General features: G+C 48.0%; 5 protein-coding genes and 1 non-coding gene across 6 annotated transcripts; 1 reads left to right on the top strand and 5 right to left on the bottom strand.

Annotated features, from left to right (window-relative positions):
• Positions 1-2625: 2625 nt before the first annotated feature.
• F5891DRAFT_986756 (uncharacterized protein) lies at positions 2626-5191 on the top strand (the record flags this gene model as incomplete). Its single annotated transcript, XM_041377810.1, has 10 exons — positions 2626-2997; positions 3038-3566; positions 3754-3797; positions 3871-3905; positions 3943-4313; positions 4363-4400; positions 4459-4644; positions 4692-4838; positions 4887-5029; positions 5122-5191. 10 exons carry the CDS (start codon positions 2626-2628, stop codon positions 5189-5191), a joined length of 1935 nt encoding a protein of 644 aa, XP_041218039.1.
• Positions 5192-8655: 3464 nt separating this feature from the next.
• On the bottom strand, positions 8656-11179 carry F5891DRAFT_1070199 (cytochrome P450). Its single transcript, XM_041363271.1, has 9 exons — positions 10947-11179; positions 10817-10895; positions 10392-10764; positions 10188-10333; positions 9989-10136; positions 9445-9940; positions 9305-9392; positions 9148-9257; positions 8656-9095 (listed from the first exon to the last, which is right to left on the bottom strand). The coding sequence occupies exons 1-9, from the start codon at positions 11114-11116 to the stop codon at positions 9002-9004; spliced, it is 1704 nt and encodes a 567-aa protein (XP_041218038.1). The 5' UTR covers positions 11117-11179; the 3' UTR covers positions 8656-9001.
• Positions 11180-11290: 111 nt separating this feature from the next.
• F5891DRAFT_1070194 (uncharacterized protein) lies at positions 11291-13025 on the bottom strand. Its single transcript, XM_041363270.1, has one exon. The coding sequence runs from the start codon at positions 12853-12855 to the stop codon at positions 11407-11409; it is 1449 nt and encodes a 482-aa protein (XP_041218037.1). The 5' UTR covers positions 12856-13025; the 3' UTR covers positions 11291-11406.
• Positions 13026-13153: 128 nt separating this feature from the next.
• Positions 13154-13225, bottom strand: F5891DRAFT_t124. The gene has a single exon. It is a non-coding gene; the product is annotated as a tRNA-Met (tRNA).
• Positions 13226-15506: 2281 nt separating this feature from the next.
• Positions 15507-17319, bottom strand: F5891DRAFT_1070180 (uncharacterized protein; the record flags this gene model as incomplete). Its single annotated transcript, XM_041363269.1, has 15 exons — positions 17178-17319; positions 16840-17092; positions 16776-16785; positions 16703-16722; positions 16614-16646; positions 16465-16561; positions 16387-16409; positions 16310-16334; positions 16222-16254; positions 16059-16168; positions 15983-16028; positions 15849-15932; positions 15683-15793; positions 15588-15628; positions 15507-15530 (listed from the first exon to the last, which is right to left on the bottom strand). Coding segments are annotated over exons 2-15 (708 nt in total), but the record flags the coding sequence as incomplete, so codon positions are not given.
• A 511-nt stretch (positions 17320-17830) lies between these two features.
• F5891DRAFT_1070177 (uncharacterized protein) lies at positions 17831-19684 on the bottom strand. The gene is given in 13 exon segments (XM_041363267.1): positions 17831-18111; positions 18166-18191; positions 18249-18289; positions 18344-18454; positions 18510-18593; positions 18644-18701; positions 18754-18858; positions 19053-19075; positions 19131-19281; positions 19361-19380; positions 19499-19553; positions 19600-19615; positions 19630-19684. 11 exon segments carry the CDS (start codon positions 19551-19553, stop codon positions 17922-17924), a joined length of 864 nt encoding a protein of 287 aa, XP_041218035.1. The 5' UTR covers positions 19600-19615; positions 19630-19684; the 3' UTR covers positions 17831-17921.
• Positions 19685-19938: the final 254 nt, after the last annotated feature.

Raw genomic sequence — 19938 nt, 5'->3', positions numbered from 1 at the left:
GCAGAGCCCAAACTACTAGCCAACCCCACTGCGACGCGCACGTGGACTGCGGCCCACGCACATAAAGCATTACCTGGTAGTGAGGTGAAGCGGAAACCCGATCTCCTCTTGTCAGACGAGATCACAGCAAATTGGGGGAATATCAGGGTATCGGCTGAGCTGACGCACAGTTCATATCAACCTGCGTTGCGACTCGTGAAAGCTGCTGATAGTCATGCATATCTCATGCTGAGCGAGCAGCCTTGGAGGCGCTTTGCGCTTGTACTATCACTCACCAACGAGTACCGGGAGCTCAGAGTCCTTTTCTACGATCATGCCGGTGGTGTCGTGTCCCCTGCCTTCAATATCTACCGAAAACCAAGCATTGTTGCTCACATTATTGCTGCCCTTCGTTTCGGCAGCCTCGAGTGCATAGGCTATGACTTGACAGTCTCCTTCACAAGACACATTTCTCCTCCCCAACGCCATGCCAATAACTATCGTCCGATCAAGAACCTCCCTGCCAAACGGCAACCTGCAGATCACGTCATGGCTGCAGCCACGTCTGAGCTCCCTTATCCACCACCCGGTGATGTTGAGGGTGCACCAAGCGCTGTCATCGAGACGATATATCCCGACTCAGAGCCCGAGTCCGAGCCAGAGCCAGAGCCAGAGCTAGAGCCAGAGCCAGAGCCAGAGTCCGAGTCCGAGTCCGAGTCAGAGCCGCATGCTGACGATGGTATGCACGTTTCTATGAAGAATCTGGAGGATCCCCACCTGGTACAAGCCACTGCCATCTCCAGCGCCCCCCTTCTCAACCTCGCATCCCAAGCGCCTGAGGAGCCTGACAGTATCTATTCTGCTACACCCCATCCTTCACAATTCCCGTATTCAGCTCAGTCACCTGAACCGTGTGGCAAAATTCGTGTCAGGGACACGATCTACACAATCACAAGGATCCTGTTTGCGAGTCGCGGCCTTGTTAGTCGCGGAACTGTCTGCTACTTGGTCTCTTTGGATGATAAGGAATTCATCATCAAAGACCATTGGGTTCAGGGTAAGGAGGATCAGGTGATCTTGAATGAGATCGAAATGTTGAAGCGCATGTCTGGCGTCCCTGGCATTCCCGAGTTGGTGGATTGGTGGGTGGTTGAAAGGTCGAATGGAGAACCCGATGTGACCAGCAAATATCGAAAACAACCGCAGCGCCTAAGTATTGCAGGGACCAGTCGCTCACACGTTCGACTTGTCTTGACGCCCTGCGCTCGCCCCCTGCATATGTTCTGAACTCTTAAAGAGTTTGTGAAAGCGCTGAGGGACATTGTCATCAGTAAAGTGTTTTTTTTGATTGGCAATCTTTGAACTGACATATCTAATTTCAGTTCAACGCACGGCGGTGGAGGAACGCAAGGTTCTACACCGCGACTGCAGCTTAAATAACGCAATGATTGTAGATCTGTTAGGAGGTGGTAGTAAAGGGTTTCTAATCGACTGGGAGTTCGCAGTGCGCATCAACCCAGATCTGAAGTATGCCATCGGTGGTACGGTAAGTGCGTTCAGTTAATTACAGTACGTCTAGTACTGATCTGTTCGTCCAATCTACAGGGAACAATCCCGTTCATGTCTCGCAGGCTTCTTGCCCAACTCTCAGATGCACAACAGGCAGCGCTGGGCGGAAAGAAACCGAAATATATCCCGAAAACGTCTTCAAACGCTTTGGCGTTGCCTGTATCGCATGTCATTCAATGCTTTTCAGACGACCTCGAATCACTTTTCTTCGTCTTCATCTGGATTTGCATCAAATTCTGTGGCCCCCATGGCCAGGTACGCCAGGATATGATAGGAAACTCAATACCTGATCGCTGGAACAACATGGACCTCGAATCCTGCGCGGCCTTCAAGGGCAATTTTTTCGCAACTAAGAAGGAGGAACGCCGTCTTGTAGACGAGATCCATCCTTACTTCAAAGACTTAATCCCTCTCGCCAAGGAGTGGCGTACGGCTTTGAAGGACAACATGGAGAACCCTGTTTCCTTCAACACCATCCTTACATTATTGAACACTCATCTTGACCGCCTTCCGGATGACGAGGAGCTCATTTCCACTGTCGAGACGCTCAGAAAATCTGCTGCTATTCTCGCAGACCGTGTCGAGAAGCGTGCCGCTTCACAATCGTTCCCCATGGAATTACCCAAGCGTCGGAAGGCTGATGGTATTTCGGAGACTGACAACGAGTCAGACGGTTAGCATACATACAGGCTGATTATTCAACGTAAACATCGTTTTTCATTACTACTTTGTTGTACTCTCATTCTCACGTTGACCCGATGTACTGCGTTTTTGGTTGTTGTGACTTGTATGACTTATAAATTATGTTTCTTGGCAACTTGACTTCACACATTTATTCTCATCAAGATGAGTCACTCAAAACATGCAGCATTGATTATTACATGGTACGCGCTTCAGTGTGATGTTGCACGCATTTTTGAAATGTAATACTGTCCATTACTCGCATCAAGGCTGTTCTGTTGGTCCACCCGGCGCCGAGACATGATATTATTATATAAAAGACTGGTGAGTTTGCGACTTGATGAATCGCTAGACTCAGGCTTCACCTCTTTCTCTATCCTCTGTGTAGTTGCAATCATGCCTCCTCGTGCTATTAACAGCCCCAAGAAGAAGAGGTCGAAGCGCAAAGGCTCAGATGCTTCAACTGGCAGGGCAGGTGTACCCAAAAAATCTCGTCAGGCTACGGACCTCACCGAAACACTCAGCGTACCACTTGTTTCCCTTGGCCTTGCTGAAGTTGAAGATGGTGCTCCACGACGTTCTGGCCGCCCCAATGCAGGGACCGGAGGTAGGAACAGCCAGCTAGAAAAGATTGGTGCAGTCCTTGAGTCTCAGTCTCGAAGTCGTCCTCCCAAGGGCTCCACGTCCCTCAGTCCTAATATCCCAGTGAACCCTCAGGCTCCGGAACCAGCTCGTAAAGGACGGAAGGGTCGTTCAAAGGTCAGGCATGTAAGTATTCATTTTTACTAATGCTGATGTTTGCATTCAGGCGGTTCCTCCGCCTTATAGTTCACTCACGGTTACCAATGGTCCTGCGAGCATTGATAACACAGGTCCTGGTCTTTCAATGCACCAACCTGGCGGAAGGTTTGGTTTCATTGCTCCTCCTAGTGCTGGCCGTAGTCTTCACGAGGCTAACAATCCACATGTCACTGTTGGCTCGAAGGCTGTCAAGAAGCGTGCTACGAAAGTAGCTCGTGATCCAAACCCACGCAATATCATACCGCCACTCACCACCTTCGTGGAACAAAACTTGGATCCGGCCCTTTTCGAGGAGGACAACAATGTCAGGCGTCAACCTATACTGCGAGAATCCCAGCTATTGAACAGTGGACCCAAAGTCAGCAGCACCAACGACAGCGATGACGAAGACGAGGACGAGGACGAGGATGGAGACGAGGATGAGGACGAGGATGGGGATGAGGACGAGGATGGGGAGAGGGAAGAGGACGAGGATGAGTCAGACGAGGATGAGCACACCAATGAGAATGGGTACCAACGTCACAATGGCCATCCAGGTAATTTCCTTTATCGTACTGAGATCCACCTGATGTTGTTCCCTCTTTCAATCTTACAGGCTTCTCAAACGAATCGCTACTTTCGCAGCCTCGAGTCATTCGTCATCTCTCACCTGAATTCGATTTTCAGTACTCCCGCGATGAGGATGATGCGGCTGCTCAGACGAGCCTCAATAAAACACTGTAGCAAACTCTCAATCCTCGACCGTCCACCAGAACAGTGACTCCCAGGTATGCTGACATGGATTTACTGGCATTGCACTTATTCTTTTTGCTCTTAAGGGCTCTCTGGATCCTTTGGTAGGAGTGCAACGGCAACAACAGACACAATGTTCTGAGGTGAGCAAATGGTTTTTATTCTGAACGAGGCTCACAGTGATCGTTTGCATACCTCGAAGCCTAGCGACGTATTGGAGTCCCACCACAAGAAAAATGGCCAGCCCCGCCTTCCCGACCCTGAAACTCTTGAGCTGCTTCATCAAGTAGCCGAGCACGCTGATGACCAACAGGCTCCCCGGAGAAACAGAAAGATGAAACGGTCAGAAGACGGGCCCAAACCTACTCTATTAGCTTGGTACGGGCCGCGCTGGAAAAGCTTCCTTGAGCACACCAAGGGAGAATGTCGTGTGGAACACGCACTTGACGATCCATTCCCGAGTTTTGTTGGTGATCTTCCAGGGTCAGTAACTGAAGTTCTCATTGCAACTTTAGTCATTTGGGACAAGGAAGGAAAACAATTCGAAGCTGGTGCGTGTTTGCTTCTTCTTGCGCTAATTTGTTTCATGTTGCAATCCAGGGGTTTGGCCGGAGCAAAAGTGTAACATGGCTCGATTGGTACGTGTTTCGCTCTCTTAATTTACAGTCTCGCTGATACAATAGGTCTTTATTGAAGTTATATGACGATCTTTCGACCTGGCGATCAGAACTCAAGAAAACTGCCATAGGCTTAGCACCTCTTGCATACTCACTTGTTCCCCCCGCATCAGTCCCCGCTCAAGAACGTGCAACGTGGGTCCAGAATGCTGCTTCGCAATTACTTTCGGAATCCGAGTTTTTACGGTTTGGATTGGATGCATTGGTGAGTGATTGTGCACTGACTCCGACGACATACATTAAAATCACTAGGGCAAAACAAGGAATTTCGCTCATCCTGGCCTTCGTGACGCAGTTATTGGATTCTTTTACACAGGGCCGTATCGAATTGCCCGGAAGAGGCCAGATATCTTTCGCAAGCAATTGCCCATCTCATGTTTGGCTTTGGTTTCCGCTGCGGTACTTTCTTACTTTCTGCCTTGACATCATGTATTGACATTTTTATAGTACAATTGTGTCCTCGACGGTCTCGTCAAAAACGGTCACGGCAAATCTTATCCCAAGTTCTCCGCCAAGGAATACGGCCCGATATACCGCCAGATGGTCAGAATGATCGATCAAATTCTTCAACATCCATATCACGGTCCCAGGTTAGTATCACAACTTCAGGAATGGGCTGAAACAGGATGGCAAGAACAACCTTTTTTTATTGAAATTTCGGATGCTGATTATTTTCACCCAGGGCCGCATGTCTAAAACTTGATGGCGCTGAGGAGACCAAACACACCCATCTACAAATCGTCCTCGACTAAGTCTTCGCATTCCTGTGTCCGAGTTACAGTACTACCATAGTTTGGGAGCCGTTTTTTGTTTCGTATTTTGCTACTACTAGTATACTGATGTTTCCGTACCACGTGATTGAATATATTGCCATCGTTCCTAAACACCTTGGGTGAACTGTACATAAATGAATGTGTGCACAATGATTGCTCTCTGAGTGCTCTGTGAGTGTCTGTACATACATAGACAGTGAAAAAATGTGCAATTTCACAGGTAGTTGTTATTTACTGGGTGGTCTGTGAGTATCTGTACAGAGATCCACAAAGTAAGGAGCTACTGTGACAAACTGGCTAGTAGGGACCAAGCTGTAGAGCTTGTGCGCTGTACAGCTCTGTACAGCTCTGTACAGATCATTCTGGTTTGCAGATGGGGTGTTTGGCTCCAAGTGCTTTGCACACATTCCCACCGAACTGCAGACCAAACTTGGTCCTCACTCACGTCGTGCCATTTTTGTAGGCTACCCCGAAGGTACAAAAGGCTATCGTCTACGTGACAGCAATGGGTCCTTCTTGACTGCTCATGATGTCATTTTTGACGAGCGCTTCCCCACTATAGGTCCCGAGTCTCGGGACTCTGATTCTGAGGATGAGGTTCCCACGACTCACCTTCCTCCTGCTTTACCCTCTGTCGCCACTCCAATCACTCAGCCTTCGCAGCACCCTTCACCACTTCCCCTTGTACCTGCCCAGCGTTCTGGCAGGGCCAAAGTACTTACACCGGCTGGACGCACCTACGCAGAGGAGATGGCGGCCACCAAGGATTGTATTGCGCGCTTACGCGACTCATGGGCGGCGCGCGCAGGGTCTGCTCACTCGAGTGAGGGGGTGAGGGAGATGGCGAATACAGACGAAGGAAAAGATGCAGGAATAGATGCAGGAATAGATGCAGGAATGGAGGAGAACTTAGCGGATATAGAGCCGAATGTCGACATTCCCAAAGTCTACACTAACATCATGATTGAAGAGCACGCACATATCACCATCTGCAGCGACCGCAAACGAGACCCCAACAGCCCTGGGTACGACATGCGAATTCCCCCAGCTACGTATGACGAAGCCATGTTGCGCACTGATCGCGACGACTGGCTGGCGGCTATGCGAAAAGAGCTTCGCACTATGGATGAAATGCACGTCTACGAGCTCGCTCCCCTCCCCAACGGTCGCAAAGCAATAGGCAACTGTTGGGTTCTCGAATTCAAAGACAACAAGGGAGGATCAGCATTCAAAGCGCGCCTTGTCGCTCAAGGGTTTTCACAGATACCGGGAGTAGACTACGGTGCAACATTCGCGCCAGTACTAAAAACCGCGTCCCTACGCCTCATCGCTGCTCTCGCCTGCAAAAATGACTGGGAGCTCCACTCATTTGACGCAACTCGAGCCTTCCTCTGGGGTGTACTCAAGGAGGACATATACATGCGCCAACCTAGAGGCTTTGAAGAGGGCGACTGGAGGGTGCAGGTTTGGCGGATGCTCCACACTATATACGGCTTGAAGCAGTCTGCGATGGAGTGGTACGAGCAGGTCAGAGCAGTCATGGGAGAGTTGGGCTTCTCACGTTGTGAGGTCGACTATGCAGTCTTCATCTTCGACAGTCACGCAACCAGCACCCACATCGTCTGTATAATCGGATTCCACGTGGATGACGGTATGGGAACGTCAAACTCACCATCATTCCTGACATGGGTGAAGCAGCAGATTCACAAGTGTTTTGGAATAAAGGACATGGGCCCAGTCACTAAGTTTCTCGGCATACAGTTTGAACGTAACCAAGGCTCCCGTCAACTCTGGCTGCACCAGGGTGCGTATATCACATATCTGTTAGAGGAATACGGCATGCTCGATTGCAATCCTGTCCATCTCCCTCTCGACTCTCACCACCCGTTCGGCAAGCCTGATGACACCCATGACGCAGTACCCAACATCCTCACCCAATTCCGCAAACTCGTGGGCGAATTGCTCTTCCTTGCAGTCTGCACCTGCCCAGACATATCCTACGCCGTGAACTCACTCGCACAGCACAATTCCAATGCTACTCCTGCACACTATGCAGCTGCAAAGCGGCTCCTGCGATATCTCTCTGGCACCATCAACCTCCGTCTGCACTACGGGGGTGCCAATGTTAATGACGACCTTCACGCCTACTGTGACGCCGACTGGGCCAGCTCTCCCATAGATTGCTTGTCTATTTCAGGATACATTTGGTTTTACGCTGGGGGTGTCATAGCTCACGTCTCGAAGAAGCAGACAACACACGCACTGTTGTCAACCGAAGCTGAGTACATGGCTGCCATGCATGTCATTCAGGAAGGCTTGTGGATTAAATCCCTCCTCGTCGCTCTCCATGTTAACATCCCGTTCCCCATCATCATCCATATGGACAACACGGGCGCGATTTCATTGTCAGCAGAGGCTAGGAACCACATCCGCTCGAAACATATCGATGTGTGGTATCATTTTATTCACGAGCACGTCGAACGAGGCACGTTCTTGCTGACATGGGTCCCATCACACAAAAACACGGCAGATATCTTGACGAAAGCTCTCCCACGTCCACTCTTCGAAAAACACATGCCCGGCCTCCAACTGGTGTCTCGGTGAGGGGGTGTGTTGACGATCGATGATGTAACATAGGCGCATGCTACCATCTCCGGAGGATTAACCTCCGGAGCTTCTTTACTTTACCTTTTCCAGTCGTTATCATCCTTTACCTTTTCTAGTTCTTATCATCTCTTGGCACCTTCTGCACCATATGTCGTCCTCGCCGGTACTGATGTCACTGGCAGCTTCCTTCGCTTAGGTTCCCTACTTATATGTTCTTGTCCCCGTAGTTTCACCTCAGCATCATTTATCACGTCCCGCTGAGGTATGCCTTCTTGCTCACTAGTACTTGACCCTTGCTGACGTACCCTAGACTTGTCCTAGGTAGATTCAATGTCAGCGTCGTTTATCACGTCCCGCTGAGACTTGTCCTAGCTTCATACACCTATGTGCCGAGTTTGATGTGAGCTGTTGCAGCTTCCGAAGTTTGGTTACTACTCACATTTTCATCATTTTTTGCAGTGTCCGAGCTTGTTCTTTGTCGCTTTGATGCCCACCATGCATTCAGGCCTGCAGCACGACATTTTCGCCACTGTGGTTTGTCAACCATGCCAACTTGGGGCCCTCAGACGAGCCTGTCGGCTTCACGGCAGCCTTGCATTTCGGAGTCGACGAGCTTTGACCTCCGCTAGGACATCAGGAAAATGGAAATCCATAGAAATCAAGTTAACTAATTAACAACTGCACTTTTGCAAATTCTGCAAATATCATAATCTTCGCAAAGGCTTCTTCTATCCATTGACATTACAGATTGTGTCCTCGTTTCCTCGTTGATTTGTTAACCTTTTTTCTGTGTTTTGTCACTCAAAATCACGCTTTATCACGTGATGTTCGTACATCTCAAATTGACGCATAGTCAGACTGGTTACGAGTCTAGGTTTTGACTAGGAACGAGGGTTTGACTCAGTTAACATAGTTGACACCACAGCCAAATTTTGCCCATGGAATTGGGACTTGCCAAGTACCATGCGCCTGTAATCGTGTATTAACAGCACCATAGCCTTGCAGCTGAGAGCTGGATCCACCAGTATCCATGTGACTCGTGACTTGTGTGCACAGGTGCAGTGATGTTGTGGATTAGAGTCCAAATAATTTACAGATAGCCTACGTAAGTGTACCGGCCTCGACGTATGCAGGGGTATATGCGTGCTTAACATGTGTTATATATTGATATACTTATATGTCCTAGGAGGTGGCAATCGACTCGAGTGGCGTTACAATGAGTGGACATTGACTTCCTTTTTTGAATTGTCCAGAAACATATGGCCGTGTGAGAACGCTGTTCAAAGAGGGTGTCAGAATGTATCCTGGATATGATGTGCGCCACTTACACGTTGGCTTTGTAGATTCTTTTGTCTGTTTCGGCAAAGCTGAAAGTCGTCAGGAGGATATAGAGAAATGTCTTCATCTCGATCATAGAGAAACGCATCCCGATGCATGACTGAAGGTCTAAATGAGCGATGTCGACAAGGACTTGAGAGAGCTTACTCTCGGCCCAGCGGAGAAAGTCAGAAGATTAGAGTATAGCCCTGGAAGTGACAGCACATCCTCCGAAAGATGATCCCATCGATCAGGGCTGTAAATTCGTTTCATGAGGTGGTTTAAGTAAGCGGGCACAAAAAGCTTACTCAAAATCCCAGGCATTAGGTCCCCACATACCCTTGTCGAGGTTGAAAGCCTCTACTGGGACGTGCACGAAGCTCCCCTTCGACACGCTTATGGACTTTTGCTCCGAGATCGTGCCATCGCTCAAGTGGACGGGGTATGATACAGGTATCTCGTCATCTTGCGTTGCAACACGGAGGGAAGAATGGACTGGAGGGACCAGACGCAAGGACTCCCGACAGACATTGTTCAAGAACGGTAGGTTCTGTAGGGTGTTGTGTAGAGACTCAGTTTCTTCAGATGACAACCGGGATATTGGAGTAGTTGGCACAATAGAGAGAAGTTCCGTACGAAGACGAGTTTGCAAGTCTGGATGTTTTGCAAGGAGAAGGAATGTCCACGTTAGAGCGAGAGATGTCGTATCGGACCCTGCGAACATGAAGGTATTAATGTTGTGTAATATATCTTCGTCGGAAATTCGCTGATCTGGTGGAAGGTCTGTTGCAATATTGGATTTCACTACGATTCCGTCAGCCGACCGACTGGAAGAAATGACGGTAGACTCACACAACAGACTCAGTAAATCTTTACCGGTATATGCGGAACCGCTCTTCTGTTCATCTATAATTCTGGATTTTTTCTGCTGCACTAATTTTCCTGCTACACGACGAATAGTTTCTTGGCATCTGTGGACGGTCTTGGCCCTCTCATCAGGCTACAGAGCTCAGTCAGTATTGCATTCATGAGGAAACTCATGTAAACGCACGAAAAGGTTGTTTAGGATGGGAAAGTAAATCCCCAGAACTGTTCTCACTGCATCTCCTTGCGAGACGGCAATCTCAAACATCTCCTTATACGCAGCGAAGAGTTCGTCCGACTCGTTCTGTATAGCGTTGAAGTTGTAGTCAAAGCCTGTGGGTGATGCATGATGGTCAGGTCAAGGCTGGGTGCAAGACCCAACATGAGTTACCTGCTAGCCCAATAACGTCGAAAGTAGCTCGGCTGATCCAGTGACAAATATCAATTTCCACTTGGCCGGAGTTCTGCTTTTCTGAGGCTACATTCTCCTCTTTCATCGCCTGACTCATATTCATCCACTTATCTCTGAGTTCCTCTCCCTTGCTAAAGACAAGTGGCACAAGTGCTCGCATATTCTGAATGGAAAATGCAGGGGTGGCGACACGCCGTTGACGTTTATGGACATGACCTTCTGCAGCCAGCATACCGCACCCAATGAGACTCGTAATAAGTCTTCGAGATTGCCAAGGTTTCTCGTAGATTGTGCTGTTCTTTAGGACGTGTGCAACGGAAACAGGGTCAAGGGGAAGGAGACGTTCGTCCCACTACGTCAAACAGTCATTCTCGGTTCTCATATTTTACAGTCCAGTCACTCACGGGACCAAGCCCTCTTATACGGACGTTCCTGCCATATTTCTCCACATAGGCAGCATGAGTCCTGGGTGACCTGAATGGGCTTACGGAATGTGTGAGCAGAGTGATCTAGTGAGGGAGGCGAAAAACTTACTCGAGAACAGGTGACATGTGGTTGTGCAGTGGCCCATTTAATGGTGGTCCAGCCAACTTTCTGAGGGGATTGAACCGGGGTGCTATAATGACATGGTATACAACATAACTTGTGAGTGATAGAGCAATAGCAGAACAGAAACTGAAGAAAATAAATGAGACTGATATCATGACGCGCTCTACCGTCACCCAGAAGTGGAGAAATTTAGTGGTTCAATGCAACGCCGAAACAACATGGATATATATCTCATGGCTAAAGGACAATAGATTATGTGACACACGGTAACACACGCGTCTGTCACGTTTGTTATTGCATTTCCGATTTCATTCTGGGGTTAGCATGAGGCTTGTTGCAGGCTTGCCAACGTCTGTCGGCCTAAGTCCAATTTCCCTGAATTGATACCTTCAATCCGCAGCGTGCTTCCGTTCATTATGATAGAATTGGCTAATTTGTTTCTAATTTACGGACGTGGCAGTACAATAGCAGGAGGAAGAGGGAAGTCATCGAGGTCCACTGCACTATAGCTGCTTGCCAGGGTCGCTAGAGTTATCTGGGAGCCGAGAAGGTCCCGAAGATCAGGTCGTAGGCCTTCGCATCCTGGGGGAAAAAGTAGGTTTGCGATCAAGGGTGTCGTCATGGTGTTATCGCCGGGTGCATGTTCAGTTTCTGTATCGGATGGTTCATCGTTCTCGTCGCCTGCTGCTTTGAAGCCCAGGGACAATAGAATAGGCTTGTCCATCTGCATGCTCCTCGTTTGAACTCTTCGCAGCTCGAACATCTCCTCTCTCAAGCTTTCGCGGTCTGCGCTTGCTCCAGTGTCGACAGTCTGCAAAGATGCCGTGGGTGCCAGATCCAAGCCAGAGGGGCTCACGCTCATTCCTGTGGATACAGATTCCAGAAAGCCTACATCATGAGCATCTTCCTGATCTTCACCATATCTCTCCTCGACGATAGAGCCAGCTTCGACTGATTTCCGAATGGTGGCAAATAATTTGGCTTGGGATGCCCCGTGGACAGACGATGTGATGGCAATGGAATCTAGAGAACGCTGTATCGCAAGGCCCAACGTAAGGGCGATCTCACTGCCGCTCTGGCTGTGACAGTCATCTTCACACTCCTCGAGTATGCAATGCAAAAGCGGCCTCGGGTAACTCAAGGAGTTCGGTTCTGGCGTATATGAAAAATCTGACCACGTCGTCCGCTGCGGCAACTCCGCCGATCGATCTGCAGGAGTCCGTGATGCACGTGATGCCTCCGTTGGGGATTCCGCGTTCTTGTGATGCAAGATGGCCTGAGCCTTCCGGAAGATCCGCGAGAACCAGGAGGGTGTCGTTCTCTTCACGGGACGAGTCGCGTGTTTTAGATGAAACGCCAAACTCTCTATGGACGTGGGCGAATTCTGAAGCGATGATGTAGATGAATCTGGACTCTTCTCATCGAAGACCTCCTTCCCTTTGTCCGGCACTAAGTCTGTCCCATCCTTGTCACTCCCCTCTCTAGTTCCCTGGCGACGTCTCTGCCGCCTCATGATCTCTCCTCCGACGATAACGCCTACCAGGCTGCCCATGACCACAATGGCAACGACAACCGCCACTAGCGCATTGCCTCCCGACCTCTCGTTTGGAATTGTAGGAGGCAATTGCTGTGCAAGGATTGCCGTGGGCGCCTGCTCTGCCGTGATGAGTTGCCCGAGCAAGAAGGTACTACTCGCCGTACTTTCCGGGTGTGGTGTAGACGCCGATTCCGCTGGAAGCATGGATGTTGGATATGTAAAGAATGAATTGTACCTGGCAAGTGTCGTATTGATTGCCCCCTCATAGGGAGCTCGATGCGCATGTCCGAATATGCGGTAGTGAATTTTGCGTTTCCTCGTACCTGTAGCGAACATCGTGGCGGTAGTCGGAGGCATTGCTTATAATGTCAGGTGGGCTGATAGCACGGCGAGTAGGCGGTAATACAATAAACAGGTAGTGGTGGAAGCGGTGAGGATGAAGGTGGGACAACCTCTGTAGTACTATCTATGATCACTTGCAAGGTGGCTGACCCGCCCCTCAAATACACTTAGTTTGACGCATTTCCTCGGCACCCAAACTAACCTTCATGTTCTTCGCAATTGCAAGTAAGCAGCTGCAGTTGGGTGACTTGGGTCATAATACATAATGTTGCGACCAAAAATGTAAACCCGCACCGTCAAAACAAAACAAATCTAGCAGCAACTGGTTTCGATCCAGTGACCTCAGGGTTATGAGCCCTGCACGCTTCCACTGCGTCATGCTGCTGTTATTTATTCGGCAGAGGTTGACTATATTACAATCGCTGACCATCTTGTCTAGCAGGAAGATTTAACTTGTCGAGTTCGCTGAGCAACAGGAAATTTACGGCCTTCGATAGAGAGTCATAGAGTTGGTAAATACTTTAAGACTAAGACTTTGCAGAAACAAAGGGACTTCGAAAGCTTTGGATGAAATCATACTGGATTCGACGACGAACAAAGTGTCTTGAACAAGACGCCTCTGCATCAGTCTGTTCGTGTAGCGGGTGAACTCGTGAGTATGAAACAGTGGATGAGATCGACGAGAACGTGTTCGACACGCTGTGCGATCATGACGTGTGAAGATGTGAAAGCAGTATTCGATTATGGACAATCCACATGATGGACAAAGTACTTCCAACCCCGCACTAAATGGAAGCACGATGAAAGAAGGATCAAGTAGTAACAGAATAGAGGCTAGGCTAGATAAAGCATCAACTCGAAAATTTAGAAGCTTTCACAACATCAGAGATGATGATACTAATCCTAGAAGATGCACATTAGTACAAGGGACGACGACACGAACGATGGCGGAACCATGCAACTACGTGGAGAGGACCTGTCACATTTATCGGGAATCAGATCGCTGATTTTGCTAGCATCAGTGTTGCAGCCGAAGTGAAATAACTTCGAAAATGTGAGACTTTGGTTGACTTCGTTGTTCAGAAATCAATCGGAGTGGCACAATCGTCCACTGGGCATCCTGAGTAGCATGTCGAATCAGTGCGCTGAGACAGTTGGTCACCCAACAGGCCTGCTAATCCATTTGGACCAGTTGGTGGACTCGGGCGAATGGAGCACAATGGGAAGATTCCGTTTATGAGACGAAGAATTGCAATAGACCAGGTGGCTGATAAAGCAGTGGTTTTTCATCGAAATCACCATTTCCCTATCGCCCATCTGGACTATCCATATAGATGGACTACGAGGGGAGATGGGAGTCGGAGCGCACCCTATACGAAAGCTCATAAAAATGCTTGCCTTGAGCGTTGAAACACATGGTTGGTTTGATCGACAGATGAGCTCGTCGTTCTGGGGCGGGGTCGGGATAAAGTCTAGGACTAGACGCGGGTCAATAACTAAGCGAGTAGATGCTCGAGGACGGCGGACGCATGAGCGCTGCTGTATCGACGGTCAGCCTAGCATATGACATTGAGAGTCTAGTGGAACAGGGTGAACAACTTACAGCTGGTCAAAATCAGACGTTTTTGATAAGCCGCGTCTCCATCACCAGTGCCAATTTTTAAAGTGCAGTTGGAACGCACAGATCAGCGTGGGTGCATATGGGCACCCGGCAGGCGTTGTCAGATCGGAAGTAGGAAATGAATATTGCTCGCTTAGTCAGCACTAGTTTGATCTCGCAAGTTTGCATAAGGCTCACACTGCTTACACCTGCCCATCAAATGGCTGAGCATGATGGCGGCATGATAAAGGTCCCGACAAAGATTTTCATCTGATGGCCCTCTCTTTTGTTTCGCAACCTTTACCAGCCACAGCTCAAATCGGAAATGAAAATATCACTGAAACACAATAGCCATCGACACGAACCTGTACAATCAGAAATCGGGCTTCTTGTGTGTTACCGTAGGCTTCTTGTCTCCCATGTGCGATTTCTCTTCCAACCTGGCGTCTTTTATTTAACGGATATCAACTACACAGCCTGACTCAGCACTGCTAAGCACGACCATCAGAGTCAAGCAACGAACGAGATACAGACATGGATACATCCATACACCCGTTGGCATTGATCATAGTCGTTCCTAGAGCAAGCAGATGATCACTTGCTAGTGAATGAAGTGTGTCATAGAAGCTGTGGGAACCGGGGAAAACGAGGAAGATTTGACGCCGAAACCACTGGGCTTGGAGGAAGCAAGAACGAAACATAGTTTCGTTCGTTCAAGTTCTCTGAGGTATTGCAGTATCATTGGCCAATAATATCACAATTGAGTTGTACATCAGATAAGAGCAGAAACTTCTTATTTTAACAGAGGCCGATGGTTCCGCATACACCTACATTCCCTCAAACTTCACTGGCAGTCCTCGTCCCACTCATTGACATCGGCAAAGGTTGTAAATAGTCTACCTGAGTGTCTAGCCATCGTTGTTGACATGGATGCGTGGACATGTCCGTTGCTACGTCGAAGGCGGAATAGAATTCGTGATGCCAGGACGCTATGAGCGACCAGCTGTAGCCTAGTGCAGTGGGTTCAAGATCAACTAGCAGTCAGTGTGCAGCCGATGACGTACGCGTCAAACATATTGCTGTAGGCGCTCTGCAGAAAAGAACAGAAAGTTAGCGAGTCGCAGGACTTGATAGATGAGACGCGTACTGGAAGTGCACCCCCGAAGATAACATTGACGAGCGTGACGGCTTCCTTGAACGCGTTAGTCAACGACATCTCGAGAGCCAACTATTTCCACGCACTGAGGATGCACAACATGTAGAAGATGCCATCGTGGTATAGTGTTATCACAATTCTGCTCCGAATATTTTTATAATCATGAACCCTCTTATATACATTAAGGATCAGCATCACTGCCAAGTTGTTATAGGTAAGAAGGCCGATAGATAGCTTTGGATAATCACTGACCGCTTTCGTACATCGCCAAGAACAAGTATGAGATGGCACCGTTGCGTGTGCTCTCGAAGTAACAGGTTCCTGGAGGTGGCTCCTCTGATAGTCACCTTAGAACGACTTTCGTTCGTGAACACCAATGAACTCACCTCCTGGAATCAACATCGTAGGACTGAGGTCTGCGGCAAAGGCGGCAGAAACTGACAACTATGCGATCATAAAATCGATGCTATCATTCCCCCTCTGCAAAACACGCACCACACCATAAACAGATAGCCCGATCAGTAATATTTTACTCTTTTGCCAGAATGCCCAGGTCCGAATAACCAGCAAGGCTACCAAGGAAGTGAGATCGACTGCGCTCTTAACATGCATGTGAAACGCGCACCTTCCGCAGCAACGATACATATGACGTGAGCGACTGAAATTCACATTAATGAAATTTGAAAAATGAACCGTTTAGCAGGTAGACTCACTATTTTCTTCCACAGTAGAGGCACACTTTCTCCATGCAATCAGCTTAGCGTAGAAACTATTCGTCACCCAGGCTTACCTGATTGCTGACACGTAGTGCGTCTAAAATATAACCATCAGCAACACAAGATAAGGAGAATCGAAGTGGGTCACTCACTATATGCGGTCATTCCAACACCCGCAAAAGGTAAGTATCGGGAAATGATGAATATGACACGAGTTACATCCCATGGTTTGAACCAGGTCCATTGCACCTGTGGGGAGTGGTCAGAACGACAGTCGCGAACAGGCAGATATTTCCTCGACCTCTTCGGAAAAGGTGATGCAATAATCAAACACCTGCGACGTCGAAAGAAATTTGAGGTGGAAACACAAGAAATGTGTTTGATACTCACAAGGATTGCAAGACTACCCACTAAAAATAGTCAATGTTGCCATCCAATTTTTAGACGATCCACGGACACTCACAATTGGCGTACTAAATCATAATGTTAACTTCGAGTTTATCAGAGGCAAGCTACCCTTCACTCACCTTGACCGTCTGCAACTTCGTCATGTCGGAGATCGATAGTAGGGAAGACATATCAGGATATTAACTGTACTCAGTGTGCACCTTGTAGTACGTGTCCGCAGTCTTGAATGAAGCGACGGTGAGCATTACTTAAGTGTGATAGAGTTCGATGGGCATTGGTATGAATTTAGTGGATCAGTGAAACTGCTTCAGTTATTTTAAGCCTGATACAAACTGATACTGCAGTGATACTTATCAGAGATAATAATAGGATCTAGGTGCCATGCATTATGATATGAGATGTCGAGGATTGAAATGACTGCAAACGCTGATAGGGCCTGCAGTGAGATGCAACTTACGGGAAATGAACCAGCAACGATGTACTGTAGGATTTAATTGAAGGAGACCAGAGCTGAAATGTTACTAATTAGATCAAGGTTAGCTGGGTTGCTTGTTTGATGTTACAGTGTTGCATATGAGATTGCAGTGTACCGTGTTTTTCAAAACTCGGCGGCCTCGCTAGCGGAACCGGCACTTTTACACCCTAATTAGGTCAAGGGATGTGACATGTCACTCTAGCCAGGGCTTGCCGCTTAATGAAACGAAACCTCCGTCAGTTCGTTATGGGGCCATTCACTAGCCAGGAAATGTGCCAGAATACCATATTCTTGCAGTTGGAGCAGCACAGGACAGCTATTGAAATATCTCAGCTTGCTCAATGCTCGGAGAGGACAGTATACAAGATGTCACATCCCTTGACCTGATCAATAGGGTGTAAAAGTGCCGGTTCCGCTAGCGAGGCCGAGTTTTCAAAAACACGGGGTACCACTGCAATCTCATATGCAACACGCTGTATAATCAATGATGTTACTGATACTGATGCATGTCACTGATGGGTGACCTAATCTCCTCCCGGACTTCTGAGTAGTAGCGGATTTTTACCTCCAGACTCTGGCGTTTACAGTAACTTCCTCACTCTCGTTCTCTATCAGCTACTAAGACCGCACTATCATTGCCCAATAAATCATAATATTACAATTGAGTTATACGTTGGATAAGAGTATAAGCTCAGAGGCCAATGGTACCTTATACTAGTACACCTACTAGGCTACATTCCCTCGAACTTCGCTGGTAGTACCCATCCCACTCATCGACATTGACGAAGGTCGTAAATAGTTTATCCGAGTGTCTAATGTCATTACTGACATGGACGGTACGTGGACACGTTCATTGCTATCTCGAAGACGGAATAGAATCCGTGATGCCAGGACGCTGTGAACGACCAGCTGTAGCCTAGCGCAGTGGGTTCAAGATCAACTAGTAGTAAGAGTGCAGCCGGTGACGTACGAGTCAAACATATTGCTGTAGGCGCTCTGCAGAAAAGAACAGAAAGTTAGCGAGTCGTAGGATTTGACAGACCAGACACGTACTGGAAGTGCACCCTCAAAGATAACATTAGCGAGTGTGACGGCTTCCTTGAACGCGTTAGCCAATAACATCTCGAGAACCAACTATTTCCACGCACAGAGGATGCAAAACATGTAGAACATGCCACCGTGGTATAGGGTTACTATAATTCCGCTCTGAAAGTCTTTATAGTCGCGAATCCTCTTATATACATTAAGGATCAGCATCACTGCCAAGTTGTTATGGGTGAGAATGCCAATAGATAGCGTTGGACGATCACTGACCACTTTCGAATATCACCAAGAACAAGTAAACGATCGCAGCGTTACGTGTGCTCTCGAAGTAACAGGTTCCTAGAGGGGGCTCCTCTGATAGTTATATTAGAACGACTTTCGTTCGTGAGCACTAATGAACTCACCTCCTGGAATCATCATTGTAGGAGCCAAGTCTGCAGCAATGGCGGCGATGATTGTCAACTATGCAATAATAAAAACCTATGCTATCATTCCTGCGCTGTAAAACACGCACCACGCTATAAACAATTAATCCGATCAGCAAATTTTTACTCTTTTGCCAGAATGCCCAGGTCCGGATAACCAGCAAGGCTACCAAAGAAGTGAGACCCACTGTGCTCTTAACATGCATGTAGAACGCGCACCTTCCGCAGCAGCGATACTTAGGACGTGAATGACTGGAATTCACATTGTTCAATTTGCATGAGTTTATGAACCGTTTGGCAGGTAGACTCACTATATCCTTCCACAGTAGAGGCACACTTTCTCCATGCAATCAGCTTAGCGTAGAAACTATTCGTCACCCAGGCTTACCTGATTGCTGACACGTAGTGCGTCTAAGATATGATCATCAGCAACACAAGATAAGGAGAATCGAAGTGGGTCACTCACCATATGCAGTCATTCCAACCCCCGCGAAAGGCAAATATCGGGAGATGATGAATATGACACGAGTTACATCCCATGGTCTGGACCAGGTCCACTGCACCTGTGGGGTGTGGTCAGAACAACAGTCGCGAATAGACATATATTTTCTCGACCTCTTCGGAAAAGGTGATGCAATAGTCAAACACCTGCAAGAAATTTGAGGTGGAAACACAAGAAATGTGTTTGATACTCACGAGGATTGCAAGACTACCCACTAGAAAAATAGTCAATGCCGCCGTTCAGTTTTAGATGATCCGCGGACACTCACAATTGGCGTACTAAATCGAACATAATGTTAACCTCAAGTTTATCAGAGACAAGCCGTCCTTTACTCACCTTGACAGTCTGCAGATTCGTTAGGTCTGAGACCGGTAGTAGGAAAGACATCAGGATTTAGGTACTCAGTATGTGCCTTGTAGAAGTACCTACTTGCCAGTCCTGAATGAAGCTTTGAAGCCCTGCAAGCATATTACTTAAGTACGATATTCGATAGAGGAATGCACTAGTATGAATTTAGTAATTTGAAATTGTCCCAGTTATTTTAAGCCTACAAACCGGTGCACAGCGAAAGCTTGAGTCACATCAGATATAGTAAGAGCTATAATGTGATGTGCCGAGGATTGCAATGACAGCAAACGCCGTCCGTCACTCTCACCGTGGACAAAGTCGAAAGGCCAACTTGAATTTCGGTGGGAAGCAACGCAATCGTTACTGAAAATTGAACCAGCAAAGATGACTTTGGGATATGATTGAAGGAAACCAGTACTGAAAT

Source organism: Suillus fuscotomentosus (genome assembly GCF_016647785.1).
Source record: "Suillus fuscotomentosus strain FC203 chromosome Unknown F5891scaffold_130, whole genome shotgun sequence".
Taxonomy (NCBI): domain Eukaryota; kingdom Fungi; phylum Basidiomycota; class Agaricomycetes; order Boletales; family Suillaceae; genus Suillus; species Suillus fuscotomentosus.
This window is presented reverse-complemented; position numbering and strand designations above follow the sequence as displayed.

What these genes read in the sequence shown, in the direction of transcription:
- F5891DRAFT_1070199 (XM_041363271.1), bottom strand. Translation starts at nt 11,116, where the DNA reads ATGATATCAGTCTCATTTATTTTCTTCAGTTTCTGTTCTGCTATTGCT. An exon ending in CCATCCTAAACAACCTTTTC is followed by an intron (nt 10,137 to 10,187) that starts GTGCGTTTACAT and finishes TGAGCTCTGTAG; the next exon opens with CCTGATGAGAGGGCCAAGAC. An exon ending in AGAATCTACAAAGCCAACGT is followed by an intron (nt 9,096 to 9,147) that starts GTAAGTGGCGCA and finishes CTCTTTGAACAG; the next exon opens with CGTTCTCACACGGCCATATG.
- F5891DRAFT_1070194 (XM_041363270.1), bottom strand. Translation starts at nt 12,855, where the DNA reads ATGCCTCCGACTACCGCCACGATGTTCGCTACAGGTACGAGGAAACGC.
- F5891DRAFT_1070177 (XM_041363267.1), bottom strand. Translation starts at nt 19,553, where the DNA reads ATGTCTTTCCTACTACCGGTCTCAGACCTAACGAATCTGCAGACTGTC. An exon ending in CTTGGTGATATTCGAAAGTG is followed by an intron (nt 18,455 to 18,509) that starts GTCAGTGATCGT and finishes ACAACTTGGCAG; the next exon opens with TGATGCTGATCCTTAATGTA. An exon ending in TCTTTGAGGGTGCACTTCCA is followed by an intron (nt 18,192 to 18,248) that starts GTACGTGTCTGG and finishes TCTTTTCTGCAG; the next exon opens with AGCGCCTACAGCAATATGTT.